Source organism: Salvia miltiorrhiza, chromosome 5 (assembly GCF_028751815.1).
Source record: "Salvia miltiorrhiza cultivar Shanhuang (shh) chromosome 5, IMPLAD_Smil_shh, whole genome shotgun sequence".
Lineage (NCBI taxonomy): Eukaryota > Viridiplantae > Streptophyta > Magnoliopsida > Lamiales > Lamiaceae > Salvia > Salvia miltiorrhiza.
The window spans coordinates 2,938,538-2,965,690 of NC_080391.1; the positions used below are offsets into that span (position 1 = coordinate 2,938,538).

The window sequence follows — 27,153 nt, forward strand, 5'->3', positions numbered from 1 at the left end:
TAATTGGAAAAAGAAGAGAATTGCGGGGTCCTCAAAACCGGCCGAGGATCACGTTGAGGAAGAGCCAACTCTAGTGGATGCCGATGTGAACAAGGTCTTTCCTCATCTCTTATCTTCTTTTCGTATTGATATATAATTCCATTCTAATTGCATCTTCTTCTTGCCCTTTTGTAGACTTGAAAGAAGTGTTTGGAAATAATCTTGAGAAGGGCTCACCAATCGACTGTGTATCCATTGAATCCAATAAGTCAAACGAGATTCCTTGTCTTGCTAAACAATCCCGCCCCCGACCAATGCCATCATGTGGGGCGCCTTCCGAGTTCAATGCCCACACGCATGATCGATGATGAACTCAAGTCGTGCTGCAGGATCATCTGGGGAAAGCTTCGTGACAAGGTTGAGAGAACCAAAGTCGAGTTTCTATCGGCGCTTGAAGACGAGATACGGAGTGGCATTTCCCGTATGAAGATTATTTGTGGTCTTAACCTTTCCAACCTTGAAGATAGTATTAATGAACTATTCTCCAAAGCCACCGCTTTTGATAAAGTAAGGTCGGCTTCTCATGAGATCAATGAAGGCCACACACTCAAAGTTCGAGAGGTCAAGGTTTGCCTTCAAGAGAAGTTTGCCAAAGAGAAGAAGGATGCTGCGAATTGTGATGCTTTAAAAGTGGATTTTGATGAGTTGGAGAAACGCAAGAAAGAATTGTTGGTGTCTTTGGAGCAGCGAAGCCTGATACTCAAGACTACTCGTGGTGAGATCAAGGTACTCAAGGAAGACCTGGCCAAGCTTGAAGAGGCTTCGAGAAATGATGAGGTCTTGAAGAATTTGGATGCCTTGAAGCTTTCACTAGAGTCTATGCAGCAGATTTTGAGAGATCAAGACCCTTTTGCTTAGTATATTGCATTTTTATCATTCCTCTTTTGATGATTCTCATTTGGTTTGTCATGGATATTTTGACATCTTCTCCCAATGCTTGTGCTTCTTTTGATGACTTGATTTCTTTGCTATTTTGGAATGAAACGTCTTTGGCTTCACATAATCAACTTAAATCATAACTTGATGATATAAATTGAAAAGAGTCAAACACAACTTATGACTGAACTTAGAAATTATCTAAGCTGCCTACGTACCCTTTTGAAAGGGATCAAGTCAAAACGTAGTTCATAGGATCAACAAGTGTTTGAGATTGGGTGCCGTGCACAGTTTATACTCATGCGGGCCAGGAGTAACATGCAGTTTAGGCTCGTGCGTCAAGGAGCTGTCTTCATACGCTTCATTTTGTTGTTTTTCTTCATTTCTGGTTTCTCATCTGACTCATTTTTTCGGCTTTTCTGCTTTTCATTTTTTTTTGCTTTTCTGCTTTTCTATTTTTTTTTCTATTTTTTTTCTATTTTTTTTTTTAAATAACTATACACATATATACATGTTTCAACTTCTACCACCCTTCAAGGATAGTAGTACTTCAAGAACTTTCCGTTGAGAGTGATAACAATTGGCCTCCTTGCAGCGAGGGCCATGTCTCCAATTTGAAAAGAGGGCGCTCGCACTGCTTTGTTGAAGGATCTTGAAGGAAGAGCTTGATAGTATTCCAATTTTTGCTGGACTTCTAGTCTCTCTTCATCCAGAGTTTCCAGTTCTTTGGGGCTCAAGTGCGAATTCTCTTCTCCAACGACCATTTTCTCGCAGGAGGTGATATGGTTTGCTGTGACAATGTCTTCATCTTTTCGGCGATGATCTTTGCAATCAAAACACTTCTTTATGCTTTCATTTCTCTGGCGTATGAAGGCTATATTTTCTGCGACGTCTGCTGTGATAACGCCACTTCTAACGAGACTTGCAATTTCACAGCGCACTTGACTTTGAGTAGTATGAGGAAGAGGAACTGGATTACTAGTACTATTAGTAGTGTAGTAAGAGAAAGCCACACTTTCTCTATCTTCTTGATCTATGGCATCTCGTGTGAAGATGGTGGTCTTCATTCGAGCTTTCATTTCTTTCCCACATGACATAATCAAAGTGGTGTATCTCTTCATTCGAGGAGTGATCAAACTTCTCCATTTCTCTGTTATGTGCAATTCATCACTCCCTTTTGTCCTGCTTCGTTTCCATGATGTACCTTTGCCAAGTCTTTTAAAGACAGATACTCGCTGAGCTTCTCTTCTACCCATCATTTTGAAAACAGAAACCGTTTGAATGTTTGAAGATTCCAGGGTTTGTTGGGTGCTAGTATAGTTAGTGGCAGCTCTTTTGATGGCGATACGAACGGGACTCTGCACTGTATATCCCAAACCTGCTTTGGAGTTTTGGCCTGCGTTATCAGTCTTTTCCAAATGAGACCTTGACATAGAGCTTTCTTGAGGATTGTATCCAGCATTCACGAGGAGTTTATATGCCTTCGGACTAAAGTGCTTTGAGAGTTCTTTGTTTGAGAGATCTTCATGCTCTGTGACGCCACTTTGCTTTGGTCGGACAAACCCTTCAAATGGTTGGAGAATTGGCTTCTTGGCATCAATCTTCGTTAAAGGCATGGTGAATCCTTCCATCTTTAGAAAAGATTCTTCCTTCTTTTTCTCCTGGCAAGATCTCAACTCGTCATGTGATGTATCATCTTTCACCATTGAGACTTTGGTTCTTTCCAAATAGAACTTAGCATCAGCAAAATGTGATTCTGCTTCCGTAAACGGCTTTTGATCACCAACCACTTTTCTTACGGCGCCATTTTGATAGTACTTGAAGCATTGGTGCAATGTAGAAGGAACAACACCATTTTCATGAAGCCATGGTCGACCCAGAAGCATATTGTAGGACGTCTTGGCATCGATAACATGAAGCAACGCCGTCGAATCCATGTCCTGCATCAGCAATCGCAACCTTATAGTTCCAAGAGCTCTTTGCCCTTCATGATTGAAACCTTGGATCATCAATCGACTTTTTGACAGCTCATCTACTTGGATTCCCAATTGCTTCAAAGTCCTTAGTGGCAAAATATTGACCGCTGAGCCTCCATCGATGAGAATTCGATTGACTTTCTGCTCCTGTGTACAACAACTCACGAACAATGGCTTGTTATGAGGTTCAGATCCAAGCTGCAAGTCTTCATTGGAGAATGTGATTGCCAATGCATCATCATCTTCATCCAAATTTAGCTCAGGTTCTTCATCTACTTGATTGGATGTATCATACAGAGCTCCAATACCTTCTATTATGTCATTCAAGTCGGTGGAGACCATATTTACAGCAGTAGCGTCTTCTTCAAGAGATATTTTCCCTTCTCGAGCTAAACGCATGACCCTGTCTTTAAAGATGAAGCAATCATGTATGGGGTGCCCAACCAGACGATGGTATTTGCAGTAACTTGGATCATCTGTCCTCCCTGCTTCATTTGGTCGCTTCATTTCTGGCAACTCGATAAGCTTTTCTTTGAGCAGGTCATCAAAAATTCCTGAAACATCAGAGTCTAAGAAAGGGTATTGCTTTTGTTGCATTTCTTTCAAGGTAGATCTTCTTTGCCCCATGTCTCGGGAAGAGTTCTGATTGTCTCGTGAAGTGTTCTGGTTGCTTTCTAGATTAGCTTCTTTCTTTAGAAATTTCACCGAAGTTGCCTTAATCGCCATAGATTCATTCTTTGGTGCTTTGTCATATGGTTTTCATCCTTTCTTGAATTCTGGCTTGAATTTGCTAGACTCCTGGATTGGTGGTCCTTCGATCCCGCTTGCCATCATGCTCAACTCCATATCATGAGCTCTAGTGGCTAGTTCCTCGAATGTTCTTGGCTGGATTCCTCGCAAGATGTATTGCAAGCCCCAATGCATCCCTTGAATACACATTTCGATGGCAGATGATTCAGACAATCGGTCCTTGCAGTTGAGACAAAGGTTTCTCCATCGGTTGATGTAATCAATAACTGGCTCTTCTTTGAATTGACGCGAACTTGTGAGCTCCACCATGCTGACAGTTCTTCTAGTGCTATAGAAACGGTTGAGGAACTCATGCTCCAGTTGTTCCCAACTATCAATTGAGTTTGATTCTAAGTCGGTGTACCAATCAAAGGCATTACCTTTCAATGAGCGAACAAACTGTTTGACCAAATGATCTCCATAAGTACCAGCGTTGTTGCATGTTTCAATGAAATGAGCCACATGTTGTCTCGGATTTCCTTGGCCATCAAATTGTTGGAATTTGGGGGGCTGATAACCAAGAGGCATCCTCATACTGTCAATTCGCCGAGTATATGGCTTGGAGTAAGTTAACGATGACTTGGAGCTTCCATCGGAGTTATTCTTCATTGTTGCTTCGATGAACTCTTTGAGTTGGTCAATGGGAATGAGGCCACCAGACGAGAAGAGAATGTCTTTTCCTGAAGGCCTTTTTCCATCACTCTTTGATTTGTCTTTGGAGATTTCTTCATCGTTATTCTCTCCATCTTCTTCGCTTTCTTCGCCTTCCCTATCGTTGTTGGCGTGGCTTGAATCTCCTTTTTCTCCTTTAAGCTTTGCAATTTGGGCATCTTGCTCTTGGATGTGCTTGGTTAGAGATTCAACCATCTTTGTCAAGTTCAAGAGTTGTTCCTCCATGGTGGAAGTGTTTGTCATCATGACACTTGCATGGAGTTGATAATTTTCAGTGGGGAATGTGAAGCTTCTTCTGGAGTTGTCATCCTCTTCATGAATAGATGGAAGACGGGAGGTCGACTTGGACACCTCTTGCATCAATTTTGCTTTGCTTCGCGTGATCATACCCACGTTTGCCGAAGAAGCTTTGGATGAAGCTGGAGCAGCTGCATTTGATTGAGTAGACATCGTTCAAGATTTTTGGTGAAGAGTAGAGATGAGAGGTAGAGAGGTCCCACTGGGCGTGCCAAAATTTGTAAACACAAATTTTGTATTTCAATTTGATAAAATACAAAATGCGTTACAAAGATAATTTGATAGAATTTGAAGATAGATTTATGCGGGTTGCAATATCTAGTTAATCCTCTGATTCTTCTCTTCCATTTGATTCTTGAACAAGCTCGAAGGTTATTGAAATACTTGATTTGATGACGCCAATCCAAGGGACTTAAGTCGTGATTTTGGATTGAACGTTGAACTTGATTTGATTTGAGAAGAACGTCCTTAGAAATTTGTAAGAACGCCTTGAAGCTTTGGGACTTGGTTGATTTGATTTGAGGAAGATCGTTCTTGGAATTTGTAAGAACGCCTTGATCACTTGAAGATTTGAAGGTTTGATCACTTGAAGATACTTGAAGAATACTTGAAGATTTGAATGCTCAAATACTTGAAGATTCGAAGAAGACTTGAACGCTTGAAGATTTCGAAGGATACTTGAAGATTTGAATGCTCAAATACTTGAAGATTCGAAGAAGACTTGAACGCTAGATAGAATTCTTCAAGATACTTGAATACTTGAAAGAATACTTGAACTCTCCAATTCTTCGCCTCTTTCAACTTGCGATACTAGAGAGAATTCTTTATACTCTTCGATCTTCCGTTCCTTCACGTTGTGTTAATGAGCACCTCAACACCTCTATTTATAGATTTTAGAGATGGGCTTCATGGGCTTTATGGGCTTTGGGCTTTCATGCATGGACTTTAGGGCTTTTAGGTGTCCATGAGCCCATTAATTCATTTATATTAAATATTAATTATATATCTATTTAATTTATGAATAAAATCCCATTTAATAAAATAGAAAATATAATTGAATATTTAATTCATGAATTTACACGTGCCATGATTTAATTCGACGACAATTTAATTGTCTACACTTGGTTCTACATGATCTGAACCTAGAAATTGACATATAAAAAAAATTATATTTTTATATATTCGATATATTCGATTTGATATGTTTATATTGGTGTTTGATAATTGAAATCAAGCATATGTTGTGGTGTGTCTCAGACAATGTTGTATGGCATTGTCGTAACACAATTAGTTGATTTAGGCCTTTCGGTAGGAAACATTTTGCTATTGTTATTGTCGTCGTAATTAATGTAGTGGTTTAACTAAACCTCTTATTAATTAAGTTGGTGATTGAATAAAATTTAAAACTATAATTATGAAGTAACATGCAGTGTACTCTACCAGCTAATGATGTCAAAATCTTGATGGAGAAGCTACATCAAAATAATTATAAACTTTTATTTCATTAAGTCAATATAGTTGAAGTGTATCTTTCCACATTATGATTTTTTATTTTTATTTTTATTTTTGCTTAAAAAAAGTTTGAGAAGCTTGTTCTACAGCTTTATTGTTTGTAAAGGATAATTATATATCAATACAATTTATTTTGAAATGTTTTTAAATATAGAATCAAATTCACGAAAATAATCAATATTAGGGTTAATAAGGCTCGAGGAACTAACGTGAATTTTAACAAATCAAATCGAATCAAATCATTTTTTTTAAAATTAAAATATATTAAATCGAACAGGATATTAAATTGAAATCTTCGGATCGATTTTTTGACGTAATTTTGCGGTAACAATATTGCAACAATTTCATTTTGTTATTATTGTGTTATTTTGCTAGGATTAAACGTCATAATGCGTTTCCACCAAAATTTAAGCTATTGCTGCACATATTTTTTCTTGATTATATAACTCGTTTCTTACAAAATAATGAAAACTCTTTATGGAAATATTACATAGTTTTTTTTTAATTTTTTTTATTGGGGAAAGGGGAGCGGTGGGGTTTAAACCTTATACCTCATTGTTCGTAGACAAGAGTTCACAACGTTTGCTATCCTTGTACCAAGAGGTGACGTTTGACAACTTAATTGTATGGATAATAATTTGGATACAAATTTTCGATTATATTTGTAATCATAGTATCGTACTCGATACATAGCGGTTAACTTATGTTTTGATGCTAGCATAACGATTTTATGAGTACAATTCGATTAATCTGTACTCAAATCGATTATCAGCCCTACTCCATTGTTACAAATAATAATGAATTGACGTTCTTATTTACTTATGCTTTTGCTTTAACGATTGCATCTAAATCGAAGCACAAAATAAAATCATAGTTATTATTCTTTGCATGAAAAATACTCAAACCGAACTACTTAATATAATTATCCAAATACGAAAAATAAGAAATACACGAAATTTTAGAGCCAACCACGATACTAATAAATTATACTCCCTCGGTCTTATGAAATTAGTCTTTATTCTATTTTGAGATGTCCTAAAAAGATAGTTCTATTTTTTTATTAATATTATATAAAAATATTATTTTACTAAATTAATCTTATTTAATGTTTCACTTAAATGTGAAAATAATGTGTAAACATGATAAATAAGAGTATAGAAAATAAAAATTAATATTTTTTTAAAAAAAATAAATATATTTTCTTAATATGTGACAAGTGAAAGATGACTAAATTATTCACAAACACATGATTTGCATTTTGTAGTTAGTGCATTAATTAATAAAATAGAAAGAAACAAAAACATTCGGAAAGGAAAAATGGAGAGCCCAACCAAACAAAAGGGTCTCGATTCGAATACGAATAATTACACAAATCGTCCTCTGCAGTTCCTTCGATGAAGTTCTCTCTTTTTTCAACTATATACCGTACAACTAAAATACTAAAAAGAAGATAAAGCGTTGATTCAAAAGCGCAACAAGCGGTAATTGGTAGAAATTACCACAGTTCGTATAACGTTTGGCTCCTCCCTCCGCCTTCTCCATCATCACCAATGGAGAATCACAACACGCGCAAAACATTCCAAAATTAGTTGAGAAAAAGAAAAAAAAGGGAAAATAATAGTATCAGAGTAACAATTCACACAAAGAGACGATCGGCGATGGGGTCTGAATCGAAGGAGCGCCGTAGCGCCGAAGAAGGGGTGATTTTGGGGGTGGACGGCGGCACCACTTCCACCGTGTGCGTTTGTTTGCCGCTTCTCCCCTTCTCCGACCACCGCCAATTGCCCGATCCTATCCCCGTTCTCGGCCGCGCCGCCGCCGGTTGCTCCAACCACAACAGCGTTGGAGGTACTCCAAACTATGCGATGGATAGATGAAATTCTGATAGCTACATGCATTTTTTTTGGACTTGTTTGAAGAGTATAGTTTCCCAAATTTTCAATTAGGTTCTAGCAGTGAAATTAATCCCGATTATTGACGCCTAGTTTACCTGCTTCTGACTACGAGAATGTAAATTACCGTCATGCTACATTTCTGGATATGACATGGCATTAACGGATGCTTAATTGCAAAAATAAAAGTATTAAATTCCATTTGTTCTTAACTGTATACTTTCCCTGTTGTTCTCCTTGAATGGTGTAATTGAAAGGAATTTTGCAGAGATGGGCGTTGTTTTTCTGCTATTTGATAATCTAATTAATTTTTTTGCTCATGTGCTGTAAAATATTTGTAGAAGATAAACTAGGAAGCTTGTTTTTCAATTTTTAAGTCCTTTGTATTCAATGAAAGACAATGGAAGAGGAGAATGCTCTGGTTCTTTATTGCTGAGTTTTTAGAATCTTTATTGCTTTTTGGCGTCGTGCTTACAGAAACTGCAGCCAGAGAAACACTCGAACAAGTTATAAATGAAGCTCTTTCTAGAGCTGGCAAGAATCTTTCAGCAGTTCTTGCTATTTGCTTAGGGGTTTCTGGTGTCAATCATCCGTCAGATCAGGAAAGGGTCTTGAATTGGATTAGGTATCACGTCTCTGTTAAATTTGACTAATCCCAATCTTCTTTGACTGATTAGAATTTGGTTTTCTTATCTCTTGCTCTGAAATAAGATTAGTAGCATGTGCATTGTGGATGATTATATTCTTATAAGAGCTAAAGAAATACATCGATGATTGTGAGACTGGTAAATTGATTTTTTGTGAAAAATTCAAATACTGTAAACCCACAGATGTTAAGATCTTCTTAAGTCTTATGTGCTTGAGTTGGAATAGAAACTTATTAAGACACTCAATAGTAGGTTTAAAACCATTTTGTTTGAGAATATAACGTGCATAATATAGTAAACCTTTTTATTGTATTTTGTTGAGTGAGAAATACTGTGAAGAACCTGTAGTCATTGATTTTGTCATTTACTTTTCATGTTCTTAGAACTTGCTAGAGAAAGTTTGAGAACTAGTGAAGACTGAATCTAACTAACGGAATGCAATGCAATAGTAAAAAGTGAGCAAGGATACTCTGGTGCTAGCCTGATGCAATTTTTCTAGAACTGTAGGCTGAAGCTGTTAATATTAATAACAAAATTTGCAGGAACTATCAATGCAAAATCATGTCAGATGTTTTTGTTGATTTTGGGTGTATGATTGCACCATCTTTTGAATTGGTTTTGATTGTGTAATTATTATTTCAGGAATATATTTCCATGCAATGTAAAGATATATGTGCAGAATGATGCTGTAGTAGCTCTTGCAAGTGGGACAATGGGGAGACTTCATGGGTGTGTGCTGATTGCGGGCACTGGATGTATTGCATATGGGTTTACCGAAGATGGAAAAGAAGCTCGCTCTGCTGGCGCAGGACCTGTATTAGGTGACTGGGGCAGGTAAATTCAGTATCTATAGGCGACTTTCCTTGAGACTTTCTCTCTCTTGAATGAGCTCTGATAAATGTTGATGTTAAAGAATCTTTATGGAACTTATTTTAGTATTTTAACTTTGTAAGAGGCATACATTTAAATTTTAAGTATAACATAGTCAGAAAACTGAAGTTGATAGGCCATTGTTGCAGATAATGTGGATAATCTGTTTCATGCCTTTGATATCTCATTATATCAGGTGCTTCTTTATATTGACATTCAAGATTTATGTTTGTACAAGTCGTCCAAAAATGGGTGAAACTTGGATAAACTAAAAATTGGTGATGTTACTGATTCCATTGAGTTTCAAATTCTTGCTGTAGATGCTGGATATATCTTACTGATACATTGTGGTTCTACATAGTATATCTATATATTGAAATAGATCAGTGACTTGCTGTTGCTTCCAGTGGTTACGGGATTGCTTCTCGGGCACTGACAGCAGTGATGAAGGCTCATGATGGGCGTGGTCCAGCAACAATGCTTACAAACTCTATTCTGCAGTCGCTTGGTCTTTCCTCTCCAGATGAAATCATAGGGTATGTCTCTGCAGAAACTTATCCCCTATGCATGCTTTCCATGCTGTTGATGCTGCTAAACAGACTACTGGACCTACTGGTAATCCGGTTGTTTTTTGCTCTAGATTGAGTTAGATTCCCAACCCCCTTCTTTATAAAAGGCTTTTGCATTGGAATGGGTGAGTTCATGATGGCAGAGATTAGGATGCATTTTTTACCTGTTGTTTCGCCCTTTTCCCGTATCTATAACTAATTATACTGCAGTATTATTATTGTCTAACATTCAACCATGAAAGATTCATCCTCTGGTCAAACAAACATATCTTCGAACTCATGTACCAAACAACTAAAGAGCCATTATAATTTTGCATTGAATTTTCACATGCTAGTTGAGCACTTATGTATTCTGACTTGTATGTTTAGATGTTGCTGTCTGTCTTCCTAGAACTGAGTGAGATTTTGAGTTCATGGGACCTAGTTAGATATCTCAGTATAAAAGTAAATTGTATGGTGTGCACCCGCAAGGGATGACCGGTACTGTTTTATTTATGTTTTAGGGGTTCTATTATTTTGTAGTTAAACTCTCAAGGTTATTTATAACATGAAGAACAAACAGTTTCACGGTGCCATTGTCATCATCATCTTAGGCTCTGAGCCCATTCCTGCTCCCTGCGTTGTTGGATAGAGTAGTTCCGTTTGTATTACGAGATCAGTTCATCTGTTACTTAAGAATTTACGATGAGTATCACACATCTTAACCATGTATTCAGCGTCCTTTTTATTTTATTGCTTATTTGAATTTAGGTGGACCTATGCAGATTCTTCTTGGGCCAGAATTGCAGCGCTAGTTCCTCTTGTGGTATCTTGTGCCGAAGCTGGTGATCAGATTGCAGATGAGATCCTGAGCAACGCAGTCCAAGAACTGGCTCTGAGTGTGAAAGCTGTTGTCCAACGACTACATTTGGCTGGGGAAGGTGTGTCCTCATTTATCTTTACATCAAATACCTATAAAACAAAAGTGCTATAAGCTCGTGCTATCATATTGTTGCACAATCCCTGACAAGAATGGATATTACAGGCTTCAGTTGCAGAAATCTTAGAATGTTAAGCATACCTCCTTTTCATATTGATATTCAATCTAACCCCTTTCAATTGAAAATAGAAGGATTTTAAGATTTTGCAACTGTAAGTCTGTAAGATGAAGACACGTAATCCGATACTGTTAACTTCTCCATCAAGTCTCTATCTGCTCAACTTTCATTGAGCTCTCACACCTCATATATGACAACTGAAAGTAAGTAAAAGTATTGCAGATGGAAATGGTACTTTCCCTGTCGTCATGGTTGGTGGGGTCCTCGAAGCCAACAAGAAGTGGGATGTAGGAAATGAAGTTACTAACTCGATTTTGAAGGCCTACCCAGGGGCTTTCCCTATAAGACCAAAGGTTAGCTTTCCTCTTGTTTGATCCATAATTGCACTTACACATTCCTATAATCCTGTTCTGGTACATGCTATTTTCCATCATAATACGATTCATCCAGTTTCCTCAAATTATTCCCTCGCAGACATTGGTAGTTGTTTGTTCTTATAAAAAAATTGCCTATTACCATATGTTTGGGATAATTGATTATACTTTAACTGTTAATTTAAACATTCCATCAGTCATTGACAGCTATATTTTTTTTATCAAGTATGAGATAAATATCACCCCCCCTTTCCCGTTTGATGTTTTTACAAATGGTTCTTTAATTCTTCGCCCTTTTTGTCTCTCTGCATCTTCCAATTTGCTTAAACAACGAAAAAAAGGGTCCGTGGCTGACAGTGTGTCTGATATTCAAAGGTCGAACCTGCCATTGGAGCTGCGTTGTTCGCCTGGAGCACCATGATGAGCGAAGCGGAAGGAAATGGCCACAGATGACATTGCATGTACAATATGTATCAAACAGAGACATCACACACAGTCGCTGGTCGTCACAGACGGGGTTATTCCGATCCATCTGCTGATTCTAATACTCAAAATTTTATTTATTTGCTGATACCATTTAACTAGTTCATTCTCTGAATGTGTGTGGTAGAGCTAATCATACGTCAACTTAAAGCCTAGATTTACATAATATTATGATATCAATTATGAAGAATGCATTTTCTCTCTCTTTTTTATCTGGTTTAGTGATTTCACTCTAATGGATGTACATGTTGTATAGATAGAACCCAAGCACTCACTATTAACACCTTGGAACTTTTTCAATGCTAATTGTGAACAAATGTTAGAGCATCCACATCCGTTGAGTCGGTTATGAGTCAATGCCCCTATATTGGTCGACTCATCCACAAATCGACTCATCCATATAAAAAGTGGATGAGTCGGTTGAGTCCGGCTCATCCATATAGTGGCGCGTGCATTGCAAGCGGATGAGCCTTACTCATCTTGATGAGTCAGACTCGAGTAAGAGGGAGGAGCTTACATCGATCGACTCATTCAAAAATTGATTTGAGTTCCTATGGATGAGTCGACTGATGTGGATACTCTTAGTTTTAGCCACATTTGACCCGGGCGAACTATTTAGAAAAAATGGGGCTAATGTAATGGCTAATGCTAATTGCCAGTATAAGTACATTGATACAAATACACTCTAAATAAATACAAGTAGGTAGCATTGATACATTCCAATAATGGCTAATGCTAATTGCCAGTATAGTGCATTGAACGCTATCGAAGAACAAAAAGCAAAAGGTGCTCTTTTTTTCTTGATTTTTTTTATTTTAGCATTCTTTGCAGTCACAAATTTTCAATTTTAATTAACTCGTCCAAACTATATTGAATAGCTCAAATATTTTGTTGATGCCCTTCTAGAAGAGCTGTGAAATTTTACAGTTACGGTAAATCTTGTCAAAGTTAGTGAGGAGTGAAAACAAGACATTTAAAGCCGTCAGAGATAGTACCACGAAGTAGCTTTGCTTTGGACATCTGTCAAATGTGGTAGCTAGCCTTATATAAATGGAAACCACAACTTTTATGCACAAAAACTACCACTTCACCCCACAAAATTTATGGCGCCACTTCAAATTTATTTGCTAATTCTCCCTTGGTCCCGTAAAAATATGTATTTTTTGTCATTTTAATACGTTATAAGAGTGCAATTTTCATTTGTGAACATTATTCCACTAAAATGGATTTATTTCTCCATTTACAATACACTCATCTAACATTTTATTAAAATTCATGTCATCGAAACAGACGGAGTACTATTTGCTACGCGGAGGGGTTGCACACAAATTTACCTTTTAAGACATTAGATCATTTTCTCTAAAAAAAACAAAAAAAGACATTAGATCATTAATTGTTTGATGTTGATGTTTGATCACCAGCTCAAGTGGTTGAGAGTTGAAACAGGAGTAAGAATTAGCAACATAAACAGCCAATTTCAAGTACATCATTAATTATTGTCTAGAACTGCCCTTCCCTTTATGAAGGGAGTAACCTTGATGTGGAACAAGTAGTTTTAATAAACTACTCCTTCAGGTCTGCCACATTACCATCGACTCCTTCAAAATTACGTGATTTTGATGGATAAGCTTGTCACATCAATTTTAATTTTACCATGTCAACTTTGCTTTGAGAAAAATTAAAATTTATGGAAAATTTCAAAAAATCTCAAATTATATGTATTTTGTGACGTCCAATTTCATAGTGTATGGGAAAAACCAGAATTTGACTATAATGTATGGATTTGCAGCCAATTAACCTTTAATTTTATGATATTTTGTAAGGTTGACTGAATATGACTCAATACTCAATCATAACTTACGAGTCTTGACTTTCCCTATTACTCCCTCTGTCCCGCGAAGTTTGAACAACTTCTTTCCGGCACAAGTTTTAAGGAGTTAGTATTTTATGTGTTAAGTGTGGTGGGTTAAAAAGTGAAAAAGTGAATAAAGAGAAAAATTTTTGTCATATAAGAAAAGTGCTCAAGCTTCGCGGGATAATTCGAAAAGAAATACTGATCAAACTTGACGAGACGAAGAGAGTACAAATTAATTTCAGTGATCTTGAACTAATACAATCCCAGATGATCTCAAGCTAATAATTTAATATCGAGCAACCGAACGCCTTAATTATCCATACCCTAAAAGTAAAGGACAAAAAAGGTGCAACATGAGGTGATTTAGGCACGGTCCATGTTTATATAATAATCCAAAGTTTCATTTATTTTCTTTACCGTAGATACAGTTGGGAGTAGAGCCACTCCCAACTAATCATAAAGCATGTCGTCCTTATATGTCATTCATGAACTTTGTAGTTTTAGACAACAAAGAGAGAGGGAAGAGAGAGAGAGAGATGGCTCATCCAATTCACGAAGCCAATGAGGAGAGCCCCTATGGAAACTTAACAAAGGAGGAGTTCTACAAAAAACACGACATTCTCCACCAAGAGAGCTTCATGATCAACTCCCAAAACATGCGAATCTTCACCCAGTCGTGGCGGCCGGCGGATCCCGGCCGCCGCGTCAGGGCCCTCGTCGGCATGATCCACGGCTACACCTCGGAGAGCGGCTGGCTCTTCGAGCTGAACGCCGTGGCCGCCGCCAAGGCCGGCTTCCTGGTCGTGGCCCTCGACCTGCAGGGCCACGGCCTCTCCGACGGCCCGCCCGACCACATCGCCGACGTCCAGCCCCTCCTGCGCGACTGCCTCCTCTTCTTCGACGCCGCCCGCGCCCGCCACCCGCGCCTCCCGCACTTCCTCTACGGCGAGTCCCTGGGCGGCGCCCTCGCCGCCCTCGTCTGCCTGCGCCAGAAGGCGGCGTGGCGCGGGCTGATCCTCAGCGGCGCCATGTGCGAGGTGTCGCGGAAGTTCAAGCCGGTGTGGCCGCTGGAGAAGCTGCTGCCGGCGGCGGCCTTCGTGGCGCCGGAGTGGAGGATCGCGATCACGCCGCCGCCGGGGCGGCTGTCGTACAGGGAGGGGTGGAAGGGGAGGCTGGCGGGGAGGAGCCCCAACCGGCGGACGTGCGGCCGGCCCACGGCGGCGACGGCGCTGCAGCTGCTGAATGTGTGCGAGTATGTGAAGAGGAACTGCGGCGAGCTGGAGGTGGCGATGCTGATCCTGCATGGCGGCGACGACGTGATCTGCGATCCCGTGGGGGCGGAGCACCTGCACCGGACCGCCGCCAGCAAGGACAAGACGTTGAAGATATACGACGGCGTGTGGCACCAGCTCATTGGCGAGCCGAATGACGTGGTGGAGGAGAATTTCAACACCGTGCTGACGTGGATACAAGTGAGAGCTGATTTGGCAAACCCCAATTGAAAAGCTTTTATTATTATTTTTTTCATTTTTTTTTGCTTGGTGTGTGTTGCTGTTGCTGTCACGATATTTTTAGCTCACGAGGTTATTGTGTGATGGGTCCGTAGCGCGTGAGATACACGCACAAGTTTGAAGTGATCGATTCTGAGTAATGTAATCATATTAACACTTTAATTAGTTTTAAGCCAATAACTTCATCTTTAGTCGAGGTTATTACGTAATGAGTTCATAACTAAGAGCGTGAGATACACGCATAAGTTCGAGGGTGATCGATTTTGAGTAATGTAATCATATTAACGTTTTAATTAGTTTCATGTCAATAACTTCATGTTTAGTTTAGTTTTTTTAAGGGATTTACTTTTAATGATTAGTTTAGACGAATAAAATACTATAGTATATGTTAATTCATTATTTATTAAAATGGATTAAAATTTTAAACCCATGCCATTTTAATATCGTTGATAGTTTCTATCATTTCTGTTAATTTTATTTAATTCATATTTTATTAAAATATTGAAATTAGAGCAATGTTGATAATGAAAATAATAGCATTCAATCATGTATTTTACAATTATATGAAAAATAAACGTACTTAACATAATCAAATCCTAGAAATCGACAAAGAGCAAAAGAAGAATAAGCAAAAGGATGTTGAGGGTTGTTAGGCCCAATCAGAGCCCATTAACATGTTGGGCCAATAGTATTTCTTTTTTTGAGAAAATGGGCCAATGGTATTAATTTTACATCTAAATTGAAGATTCCTAGATATTATATCGACCTGAAATATCTAATTATTTACTATATATTCAAACGTAAATTATATACCGTCCGCAATTTCCGGACATGCATGTGTGTAATTGTACGAAAATTGATGACAACTATACTTGGTGAAAAATGTTTTTCTCTTCTTTTACATCAATTTTCTTCAACATCAAAGTGTGTAAAAAAAAATTATTCCCTCTGTCCCACGAAGTATGACCCAGTTTTCTTTTTGGTTTGTCCTACAAAGCTTGACCTATTTCTGAAAATGGCAAAAGATTTATTCATCTTTTCACTTTTTCACCTACCACATTTAACACACAAAATACTATTTCCTCTGTTACACTAAAAGTGGCATGTTTTTCATTTTGGATCGTCCCACTATAAGTGGCCTATTTCCATAAATGACAAAGTTCAATCCTTTAAAAAGTATGGACCCTACCACATTTACACATTCTCCTTAATTCTCGTACCGAAAAGTTTTAAGCCACTGATAATGGGACAGAGAGAGTAATTTCTTAATTCTCGTGCCGAAAAGAGTTGAGTCATGCTACATGGGGAAGGAGGGAGTAAAATAGAGGTGCACATGCAAGTATGCTAAACGAGCGAGAAAAGGCCAAGGAAAGAGACGAGATGGAATACTTTTGAGGTAAAAGGTAATCAGACTTTTCTTTTTCCTACCATTTTCCCATGCTCTCTCTCCCTCCCTCTCTCCTCTCACTCTCTCTCTAAACTCCAAAAACTGCAGCATATATAGCGCGCAACTATTTATTCCCGCAATAATTGCTGTCTTCATCCGATTTTGTTCCTCTCCGACACCGATTCACGAGTTTGGTTTCCAAAAATTGACAATCTGCTTAGTCGAATAAAAACAACCACAGTCCCAATTTCCCATCACTCATTTCATTTCACCTCCAAAAAAAAAAGTACACACAGAAATTGAGACAAAATGAACGGCATCCTGCTCCGATTCGTCGCCGTCGCGGCTCTATCCGCTCTCCTCGCCGGCTCCGCCGCTCGGGAGCTGCGGCCGTCGGACCACGGCCTAGGGTTTCAGGAAACCTCGTCGCCGCCGCCGCGAAACGGCGAGGAGCAGGAAATGCGGTCGTTCTTCGGCGCGTCGACCGTGCAGCTGCCGGAGGCGAAGAACATCAGCGACACGTGGCTGGGAGCTCACACGAGTGGGATCGGGGGTGGCGGAGCAGCACGTGAGACCGGGAGAGATCACGTGCGGCTGGGTTTACTGGTCGCCACCGCGGTGTGTGGGCTGACCGGCGTCGTTTTGCTCGCTATCTCCGGCGTCATCTTCCTCTTTCGGCTCCGGATTTCTTCCACGTCGCCGCCAACTCCGATTCATGCAGAGAGTAAAATTAGTGGTTAGTGATGCTTGATTTTGATTTGAGCCATCGTTGTTCATAATAGTTTGGGGTTTAATCGCAGATCGAGTTGATCGAGGATGTTAAAATTGTTTTTGAAATTAAACCATACGTATTCAATTTTTTGTTGCTATTATTATATGCATGAGCTTTATGTCGACGAAATTGAAGTTGAACTTTGAATAATTATGGAGTAATATAATCTCTCTGTCACACTTTGATAGTCTATAATACACATAATTATTTTATTTTACCATTATTGGTTGTTTCATGTATTATCTTAACAAGTAGTATTAAATAAAATTATTTTAATAAAAAAATTATATTTTGCGACGTCTCAAAAAATAATAGAAATTATCGAAGATTTGAAATGGAACGAAGAAAGTACTTAAATATAAGGTTGATTTTAGTTTTAATTTACCAGGCTTGCGATTTCTATTTTTTCTTATTATCTTTAATTGTTGCAATTATACTGAAATCGCAATTTTATTTTTTTAAGTGACATTTCCTTTTGCAGTTAACTTTGACCTTATATAGTAATTGTAATCTTATCGTTTCAGAATGTATATATGCATTGATCTCATGAGTAAATGTTTGTAGTGTAGTGTGAATTTTTTTCGATGCATTTATTTGTAATAATTCATATATATATATATATATATATATATATATATATATATATATATAGTAAATTATCGTTGTTATCATATGTATTGATAAATGAAACACGATTATCATTACGAAAGGGTAGCAAATAAATCCTTCGGAATACAATGTAACAGCTTAATAAAATGAAATATTTTTCGGTTAAAAAAAAAATGAAATATTTTCGGATGCAATGGGTCGGAGCGTATACTATAATAATGTAAAATATAAGGTTATATATTATAATAAATAATAGATGGGACAATAATATCATGATATAAATTTTATAGATATTGGTGCATTTGAACAGGAAAAGTATATTGCTCGCCAATATTTTTTAATAATATAGTAGTAATATATATAAATGTTGCCATTAGAGTTTTCTTTTTCTTTTTTTTCTATCAATACATCATTTTAATCTGATATAATACATCCAGCAGTCTGATTTTTTTATTTAACTAAGTAATTTCCTTGCAATAGTTATTAAATTTCACAACTACATTTTTTTATCTCCTATAGTTTTGTTTGTATGTTTTTATTTTCTTTTAACAAATTTTATGGAGTAAATTGTAAAGTTAAAAGTTTCGGGTTCGAATTTACCATCGCAATTTTATAAAATATTTGTTTCTTTTATAAAAAAATAGAAATCAAATAAAGTTGGTTATAAACTTAACTCAAAAAAATATACTATATAAGATCTTTTTGCACTTAAGATAACAATTATAATCCTCTGACTGTCTGACTCCATATGCCTAGGTATAGGTATATTTGGCATTTGGCAACGTATATTTATTTATATTTATGATGACAAGGAAAGATATTTTTGACTTTTATATTAATTTAATAAAATGTGTACAATAATATCCAAAAATCATAATGTCACACTATAGCCCTTACCTCCAAAAAACAAAAAAATCATCCCTCCTCAAGCCAACTTACCTAACACGTGGCACTTCATCTACACGACTATACCTTTTCTACTTGGATAATATATTTATATATTATAAGATAAGATGTGATATGAGAGTAATAAACGCTAAAGCACTTCCAATATTAGTGAACTAACTAGCAAGAAAATGTGGCCATTCATTGCTCAATAATTTATGACAACGACACCCTATACCTAAATTAAATAGTAATTGAAACCCATAATTAATCTCAGATCTTCACGACCCAACCAAATTGAAATGAAATGTTATCTATATCCGAATTATTATTAGTGTTTGATTGTATTTGAATTCAAATTGATCAAAATCAGCAGATTTTTTTGGACAAAAATAAGTTTCTGATCCACGCTTGTGCAACCGGTTGCACCGTGCAACTAGTTTTCATAATGACACTACTTCATTCAGGAAATGACACTTGAACATTTTTGAATGATACTACTTCAACATACAAATGACACTTGAAAATATGTTGAAGTAGTAACATTCATAAACTAGTTACACGATGCAACTAGTTACACAGAAGAGTGCCTCGATGTACAATCTCATGTCGATTCTAATAGCAATACAATTATACAAATAAAATGACAAAAGATACAACAATATACTAAAGTGTTTCCCAGAGAATAAAACTTGATACACTTTGAAGATTTATCTTTAAAATGACAATGAGGATAAATTTTTTTAAAAAAAATATTTAAAAAATCTATATCAAGATATAAAACACAAGAATCTATGTATCATTGATCAAGAGGAATCCACTCGAGCTCAAGATGTATCTCTCCAGATTCTACATTCTGGAGCTTGAGAGATACTGACTGCTTCACCTTCCCATCAACAATATTCACCGTGCTGTCTTCCAACAGCGCGTTGTCGTTCGACTTCAGCCATCGCCCGATCTGCATGTTCTCGAACATCCCAACGTCCCCGAACGCGGTAGCAGAGGTTATCATCGACTGAATGTCTATCTCGACCTCCCCCATTATATCATCCGCGGAGAACGTGTCGTAGTCATAAACCTCCTGCGTTTCGTTTCAGGATCAGATCGCGCGAGAGGAGTCCAGCAATGCAGTTGCGAAGAAATGAGGACTTACCAGCTTGATGGGGCCGTATTCTTGTGGAACGGAGAGCATGAGCTCCTCGTTCCACACGGGATTCAAGTTGCTCTTCACCACAGCTGTTTGAACTCTCTACGGATGAGAAGAAAAATGTCGATTTATCACCATCATAAGATCAGGGGAAATTGCAGGGAATGAACGCGTTCTACAGATTAAGCAGAGTTCCGATGGACTGACCTGCTTTCCAAGTTTCAAAACGACGTATGGATCACTAGATAGCATGTCTCGGACAGCTAGATTCGTGCCTTTTAGTACTTTAACCTTCAGCATTCCAATAAACTCCACCATGCCTTCCTGCGATCAAGTTGGCGTTAGCTTCATAATCGGAACTGTGAGTTTCGTTTGAGAGAAAAACTAAGTTTAGTTATCCCAAAAATGGAAAGGAGGAGACATACTGACTGCTGTGATGAAGCTGAACTTCGAAAGCTATCTGAAATCTTGGCGGACATACTTGCTCGAAAAGAGGGCTTTGAAGTAGTCGACAGAATACGCAGGCTAGGTTTCAAGAATTCCTGAAGCTCGTATTTCGACCTAATTAAACATACAAACAATTCCTATGTATTTAAACTACCAGGACTCCAGAAAAATATTTAGTTATATGTTGATAAAGGGGCACATGTGAGATTAATTGTCAAGACTCTAAATACGACGTTACCTGATAAATCGAGAGCGTTCTTCAGGGCCAGCATCGGGCCTAGGCTTTGACACCCCTTCAGGAATATAAGCCTCGTAAATGGAATTTGCAGATGCATTTCCACCAACCTCGACCATGGAATCCACTTGATCGTCAGACCATTCATCTAACGTCACAGACAGAACCTACAGAACAGAGAAACGAGTACTAACTAGTAAGAAAGAATTCAAGCACCAATGTAGGCAAGAAGCTTCATATTGGGAAAGCACGCCACGAAGCAGAAACTGGTCTATGGGGAATCACCTTTGAAATATGTGTGCCGAGGCCTCTATGGACACCAGAGCACTTTAAGCATATAAAAACTCCTATATTTGACGACCTGAAACGAAAATAAACTTATATAAACCACAAACTAGTGAGCTCTAATACACAAATACTAAATGAACACTATTTTGTTCCCAAAAGTCCAATATCATGTTGATTGATATAAAGCAAACATTAGGGAATTGTTATGCTGCAAGAGTTCTTATCAACATTAGTATAACCATTTCTTTCCTATATACAAAAGGCAGTTGATAAATCAAGAAAGACGAAGACTTGATGAGGGACTTACGCCCATTTTGGATCCGGAGCACCACAATCTGCACATACACGATTATCAGGTCGAGCCAAGAGGTCTTTCAATGCTCTATTACCTGAACACATTTTCAGGAACTGGTATAAAGATGAAGAAATACACAGTCTATGTCAAAACAACACAACGGATCGATGTAAACAGTACTAAAATCGAGAAAGATGTCGATACAGTAGCAGTCCATAAGCATTCTTCTCTATAACTATATATAGGTGATTGTCTCATGTGAGCAATAGCTTCTGGAAACCATTTCCACTTTTTTATCTTTAAAATTACAGCAAAAATTACTCACAACACTAAGTGAAAGCACACAAAGTTATATCTCCAATCAAACCATGTAATTGAATGATTTCCTTCAAAAAATTTGCAAATGGCATAGAAATGAAAAACCTGAAGTTTGTCTCCCAATAGCAGATGGATGGTGGTTCATACTTTCTTATCACAAATCGATCATACAACAACACTATGATTATCAAAAACCTGCAGAGACATAAGCCCCATTTATAAGCCCATCAAAGCTCACAAACCAATATACTACAAAAAAACAAAGAGATAAATCTCAAATAACACTTTATTTCCACAATTAAACTCAATTATGCTATTTTCCCAATAAAGCAAATCAAAACGAAAGTGTATTTAATGGGGAAAAAAAATGGAAAAGAAGAATCCACACAACCCAAACCAGAAACTACAAATTCTATCCATAAACTAAGAAAAAAAAAAACTGATCTTGAAAATATGCAGCATGTGGAGAAATTCAAATTCCTCTGATCTCAATCTTAAACCTCAATCCACTAAAAAAAAACCTTTGCATAACACGATGTAACATAGCTTAATCCGACACAAACTGTACTTTTAAATAGCTGGAAAAAATATATGGAAAGATCTGAAAATGATAGTGAAAAAAAAAGGAGCTTTTCATTACCTTTTCTTCAAATGTAATCAGAAGAAATTTTGAACTTTCTTTGGAAGAAAGAACTAGGAGTAATTCTCATTGATGCGAACATGATAGAGAGAGAGAGAAGCCATGGGCCGTTTTATTTGATTTGAAATCAACGAAAAAACAACTGTTTCTTCCAAGTTCATTAGTTGTCCACTTTCTTATTTCACTTATTATTACAGCCTTTTTTTGGTCTCATTTTTTTTTTTCGTTTTCTTTCATTTCTCATATTCTCTCTATTATTTTATATATTTGACTTGTTTTCTTTCAAATAAAAAGGTAGACTTCAGTCTCCAAACAAAATTGCATTTTTATTTACTTTTTTAGTAAATAAATCTTTATTAATCAAATATAATTTGAAATTTACAGTTAGTCGCATCTTCTGGCATGGCATGGCATGTCCTTTTTTCGTATACTGTTTCGAGGAATTTTTTCCTTTCCGAATTCTTTCTTGTAAAGGATGATTCCTTTCTAAATTTTAAATGGGTATGATTCTAGATGAAAAATAAAAAATTAACACAAAAATATGAATGGGTATGATTTTAACTGGGTTGACCCGCATCTAAAATAGTGTTATTTATACGGTTAGGATCATAAAATAGATTAAAGTTAAGATACGAATCATGATTTAAGTAAGGGTGCAACCCGATTGCATTCAAAACCGCCTCAAAAATTAAATGGGTATGATCGTATTAAAGTAGTAATTTGAAATAGTCGACCTTTCTAGAAACAAGTTCAATAATTCTGTCGACAATAAAAGCGTAGCTTAATTCTCTAGAAACAAAATAAATTTTGAAGTTGATGTACATTGTCTAACTATGACTTTATTTGTTCATGAAAATTTAAAATACATAGATCTTCATTATCAAATGTGCAAATAATCATAAAAATAATATCTTTGTCACCTTCAATTAAATTCATGTTTTTTTTCTTTGTAGTATATCTCTCTTTTTTTTTCAATTCATATTTTTATTGGATTCAGATGCTTTATATCTTTTGAAAAGAGGAAAATAAAAGCTCCTGCCCAAACAAATAAATTCCAAAGCTTGCCATATAAGGCTGGGTTTATAAATGGACTGAAAACTGGCCCAGTTATGATTGCACCCATAATTCATTTCAATTTGGGCCAATTGACTATAATGCTATTCAATACTCAGACAGTCATACTTAGTAATTGGTCTTTATTATTGTGAAATTTTGTCGGCGAAAATTTTCAAGAAATTATTTCGCGCATTAAAAGCTTGGTTTTACGTAGAAAGTAGAAACAATACTAATGAGCCACATTAAAAGCTTGGTTTTAAGAAAAATAGGTTGTATATTTGGTGAACAAAGAAAGAGTTTTCACAAAATTAGTGATGTTTACTAGCCGAAAATCGCTGATTCCGGTCTTAAATTGGCGGTTCAAGGTAAGCAATCTACGGGAGTTCACTAATGACAATATATATAAATATACTAAAATTAAGAATGATAATTAGTGAACTTATTTTCAAGAAAAAAGGTAAGAAGAAAAAGGAACTTAGTAAAAGTTCAAATTAACAAAGAGAGTGTATATGGCCGAAAAATACACGAACTTTACAAAAAAGTTGCAATTTTTACATGAATGTTCAATTAAGCCAAAAAGTACATGAATTTATATTTTTATTGCAATTTTCACATATGTTTGATTTTCGATGAAATTAAAACTTGGTCGACAGTCGAAATTAAGCAAAATATATTAATTTTTGCTTTCTCAGACCTCCAAGCTTCTAAATACTCCTCATCATCAGATGTCAGACCAACATCAGGTGAACTTTCGACAGCCAATTAAGTTCTAATTTAATCGAAAGCCGAATTCAAGTGAAAAATTGCAGCAAAAATATAAATTCATATATATATATATATAGGAGCTCCTCTTTCAATTTCTGCAGCATTTTCAACATAAAATGCCGGGCAACTCCATTGACTTTTACTGGGTTAAAAATCTTAATGAAAGATTTGATCTTATGAAATCAAATTGGAAAAATGATTCTTCTTCATCAGACGAAGAAGATAACATTATTTCCAATAAAGAAGAAGATCAAAATATTAATCAAATAATTTTCAAAGATCTAATCTGGATCTTTCATTAAGATTTTTAACTTCAGATTTTATCTGATTAATTTCTGCTTTTAATTCAGAAATTGTAGGCTCTCTTTCAACTTGATTAGCCTTTTCTAATATTTTTTGATAAGAATATAATTCTCTTTCTTGAGAAATATGATTCTCAAGTTTTGTAATTTTTTGTTCTTGATTAGAACTTGAAGCTAGAACAAGATAATGTTCTATTGCTTTTCTTTTTTCTATAGGGTCTTTTATTTGATCTATTAGATCAAGAATGAAGTTTTCTTCATTAGAAATAACATTGATTTCTAATCCCATAAATTTAATAAGACATACATCACAATCGCAATCTTCATTGCAATTTTGTTGTTCATTTTCTTCAGATTCATATTCTGAAGATTCAGAGGAATTTTCTCTGATAAAATTGACATAAAGATCTTCTTGTTCTTCTTCATTAAGAAGTATATTGCATAGAGCATCTTTTAAATCTCTATCAATATTGAGATTATTAATCTTTTTCTTAACAAAACACTTATTAGCTTTGTGGCCAATTTTTCCACATTTCCAACAAACAGGTTTAATGGCTTCATTTTGTTTATCCTTTTTTATTCGTTTAGGATAACCTTTTCTAACAGATTTTGATTTTAAAGGTTCTTTAGAATAAAATTTTTGTTTATTTTTAAATTTATGTTTTTTCTTTATCCTTTTAGAAAATTGTTGTTCAGATTGTAAACCAATTTGTTCACAAAAATCTCCAATGATATTTTTATTCTCATTCTTTTGTAATTCAAGCTGCCGTTTTAGCTTGATATCATTACAAAGAATGATTCTTTCTGCAGTAATTTCTGCAGATAAATCTCCATAAGTGAGTTTTTCCCACTCAATTTTTTCACTAGAAAATTTTGTTTTTAGTCTATTTGAAACCCTTTCAGCAAAAAGTGGAGGAAGGCCATAAATAATTTTTTCTTTCCAAAAGTTCATACCACAATCATTTCGGGTTAAAACTTTAGACATAAAAACATCTTTATACCATCTAAAGTCAGAAAGAGTAACACATCTAAGATTCATCAGTTGTTTCTGAGATCTGTCTAGTTGTAACTCATTAGTTCCAACAAAATTAGACAGGATAGTATAAATAAGAGTATTTACAACATCAGATTCTTCTTTATTAGAGATAGGATTAGTAATACTGGCACTAGGAATTTTATTCTTAGCTTCTTTTGAGATATAAAAATCCCACCAGCCTTGTAATTGACCAGTAAATCCGGTAATAATTGCTTGAGCAATTTGATAATCTTCATTGCCTTTGATTTTGGCTGCTGATGAATAAATAAGCATTTGTTTAACAATAGTTTTAATCTGATATTCAGATTTTCCATCGATATTCCATTCAGTAATGGCTTCACCACTGAATTGAGCAAAATCCTTATGGTCTTCAATTTGAAGATCAATAGGAGTATTTTTTGTATAAAAAGGTTTAACATTAGCCACTTTAATAATTTTATTAACTTGTAAATCGTCATCAGAAGAATTTTCTTCTTTAGTGATAACCGAAACATGATTATAACTACTTCCAGGTTTATCATGTTTTTCAGTCACACTAATTTTTTGCAGTCTAGTAATTAGACCATCTAAAAAATCATTATCCTTTTTAGAACTTAACAGAAAATTTTCTTTTTTAAGATTAGGAGGAGGTTTAATCATAAGCGTATCTGTATACTTTTCCTTTTTAGGACAAAGCATTTCTTCTATTCTATTGGTTTGATTACCAAGAGAATGTAAAGCAAGATTAGTAAAATTATTTTGCTGAATGATATTATCAAAATCTCCTTTTCCAGATTCGGTTTTAATAGGAGTAGCGAAAATCTCTTTTTCTCCTGTTTTAAGAACAAGAGTAGAAAATGGAGGATGAATTTCCTCAACAGCTTCATCAGTTTCATGAGAATAAATTTTATATTTCTTTTCCAAAACTGATAAAAAACTTTTATTATTAAAATCAGGAAATTCTTTTTCTCTTTGTGGAAAATAAAGATTTTCAAGCCAAGAGAAAAAATCTAATTTTAATCTATGAGTAGTACTCCATTCATCATATCTTCTTGTATAAAGAGATTTTTGGCCTGTAGAAAGAGAATAAAGAAACCATTTTCTCTTTTCACTATTTTTAGTCTTATTAAGACTTTTCTCCACTCTTTTAGAGAAAGAAAGATTATTTTTAATCATAAAGACATTACTGCTATAACCCATATCGGAGAGTGTAGGAGATCCAATATTTCTCCTATAATTTCTACTTTCTGGGACTTCAACCTTGTATTCAGGTTGAGAAACCTGTTCTGGAGTTTTATTAATTCCAGATATACTGACTCTTTCCAAATCAGATAGAGGAACAGAAGAAGTAGAAGCTCTAGAAGTATTTAAAAGTTCTTCATCTAATTTAAGACGAAACCTTCTAGATTTGAACTTGATTTCAACATCACCATCAACATACTGAACGATGCTTTCAAGTTCTCTTTTTTCCTCTTTAACAGGTGGTGCAATATTTTCAAGTTTCCAGACTTCTGGAAGAGACACTTGATTCCATTTTATGGTTTTTGGTACTGCTAAATTTCCTTTGGCAGTATCAGTGATAAAAAGAGTTGT

General features: G+C 36.1%; 4 protein-coding genes across 4 annotated transcripts; 3 read left to right on the forward strand and 1 right to left on the reverse strand.

Annotated features, from left to right (window-relative positions):
- The first annotated feature begins 7,470 nt into the window (after positions 1–7,470).
- Positions 7,471–12,243, forward strand: LOC130985109 (uncharacterized). Its single transcript, XM_057907886.1, has 7 exons — positions 7,471–8,009; positions 8,531–8,678; positions 9,343–9,534; positions 9,978–10,106; positions 10,890–11,059; positions 11,399–11,529; positions 11,926–12,243. The coding sequence occupies exons 1-7, from the start codon at positions 7,820–7,822 to the stop codon at positions 12,001–12,003; spliced, it is 1,038 nt and encodes a 345-aa protein (XP_057763869.1). The 5' UTR covers positions 7,471–7,819; the 3' UTR covers positions 12,004–12,243.
- A 2,181-nt stretch (positions 12,244–14,424) lies between these two features.
- LOC131024786 (caffeoylshikimate esterase-like) lies at positions 14,425–15,390 on the forward strand. The gene has a single exon (XM_057954323.1). The coding sequence runs from the start codon at positions 14,425–14,427 to the stop codon at positions 15,388–15,390; it is 966 nt and encodes a 321-aa protein (XP_057810306.1).
- A 1,365-nt stretch (positions 15,391–16,755) lies between these two features.
- On the forward strand, positions 16,756–17,655 carry LOC130985110 (uncharacterized). The gene has a single exon (XM_057907887.1). The coding sequence runs from the start codon at positions 17,096–17,098 to the stop codon at positions 17,525–17,527; it is 432 nt and encodes a 143-aa protein (XP_057763870.1). The 5' UTR covers positions 16,756–17,095; the 3' UTR covers positions 17,528–17,655.
- Positions 17,656–19,708: 2,053 nt separating this feature from the next.
- On the reverse strand, positions 19,709–22,652 carry LOC130985111 (ADP-ribosylation factor GTPase-activating protein AGD12). Its single transcript, XM_057907888.1, has 9 exons — positions 22,423–22,652; positions 21,888–21,977; positions 21,477–21,558; positions 21,167–21,242; positions 20,885–21,048; positions 20,625–20,760; positions 20,407–20,523; positions 20,206–20,301; positions 19,709–20,133 (listed from the first exon to the last, which is right to left on the reverse strand). Exons 2-9 carry the CDS (start codon positions 21,925–21,927, stop codon positions 19,852–19,854), a joined length of 993 nt encoding a protein of 330 aa, XP_057763871.1. The 5' UTR covers positions 21,928–21,977; positions 22,423–22,652; the 3' UTR covers positions 19,709–19,851.
- Between the last annotated feature and the right edge of the window lie 4,501 nt (positions 22,653–27,153).

Bases quoted from the DNA above. Each gene is read 5' to 3' on its own strand.
- LOC131024786 (XM_057954323.1), top strand. From the start codon at position 14,425: ATGGCTCATCCAATTCACGAAGCCAATGAGGAGAGCCCCTATGGAAAC.
- LOC130985110 (XM_057907887.1), top strand. From the start codon at position 17,096: ATGAACGGCATCCTGCTCCGATTCGTCGCCGTCGCGGCTCTATCCGCT.
- LOC130985109 (XM_057907886.1), top strand. From the start codon at position 7,820: ATGGGGTCTGAATCGAAGGAGCGCCGTAGCGCCGAAGAAGGGGTGATT. The intron at 8,010-8,530 runs GTACTCCAAACT...TCGTGCTTACAG, and splicing joins CAACCACAACAGCGTTGGAG to AAACTGCAGCCAGAGAAACA. The intron at 9,535-9,977 runs GTAAATTCAGTA...TGTTGCTTCCAG, and splicing joins GTATTAGGTGACTGGGGCAG to TGGTTACGGGATTGCTTCTC.
- LOC130985111 (XM_057907888.1), bottom strand. From the start codon at position 21,927: ATGAACCACCATCCATCTGCTATTGGGAGACAAACTTCAG. The intron at 21,243-21,476 runs GTAAGTCCCTCA...TTTTCGTTTCAG, and splicing joins GCTCCGGATCCAAAATGGGC to GTCGTCAAATATAGGAGTTT. The intron at 20,134-20,205 runs GTAAGTCCTCAT...AACGAAACGCAG, and splicing joins AATACGGCCCCATCAAGCTG to GAGGTTTATGACTACGACAC.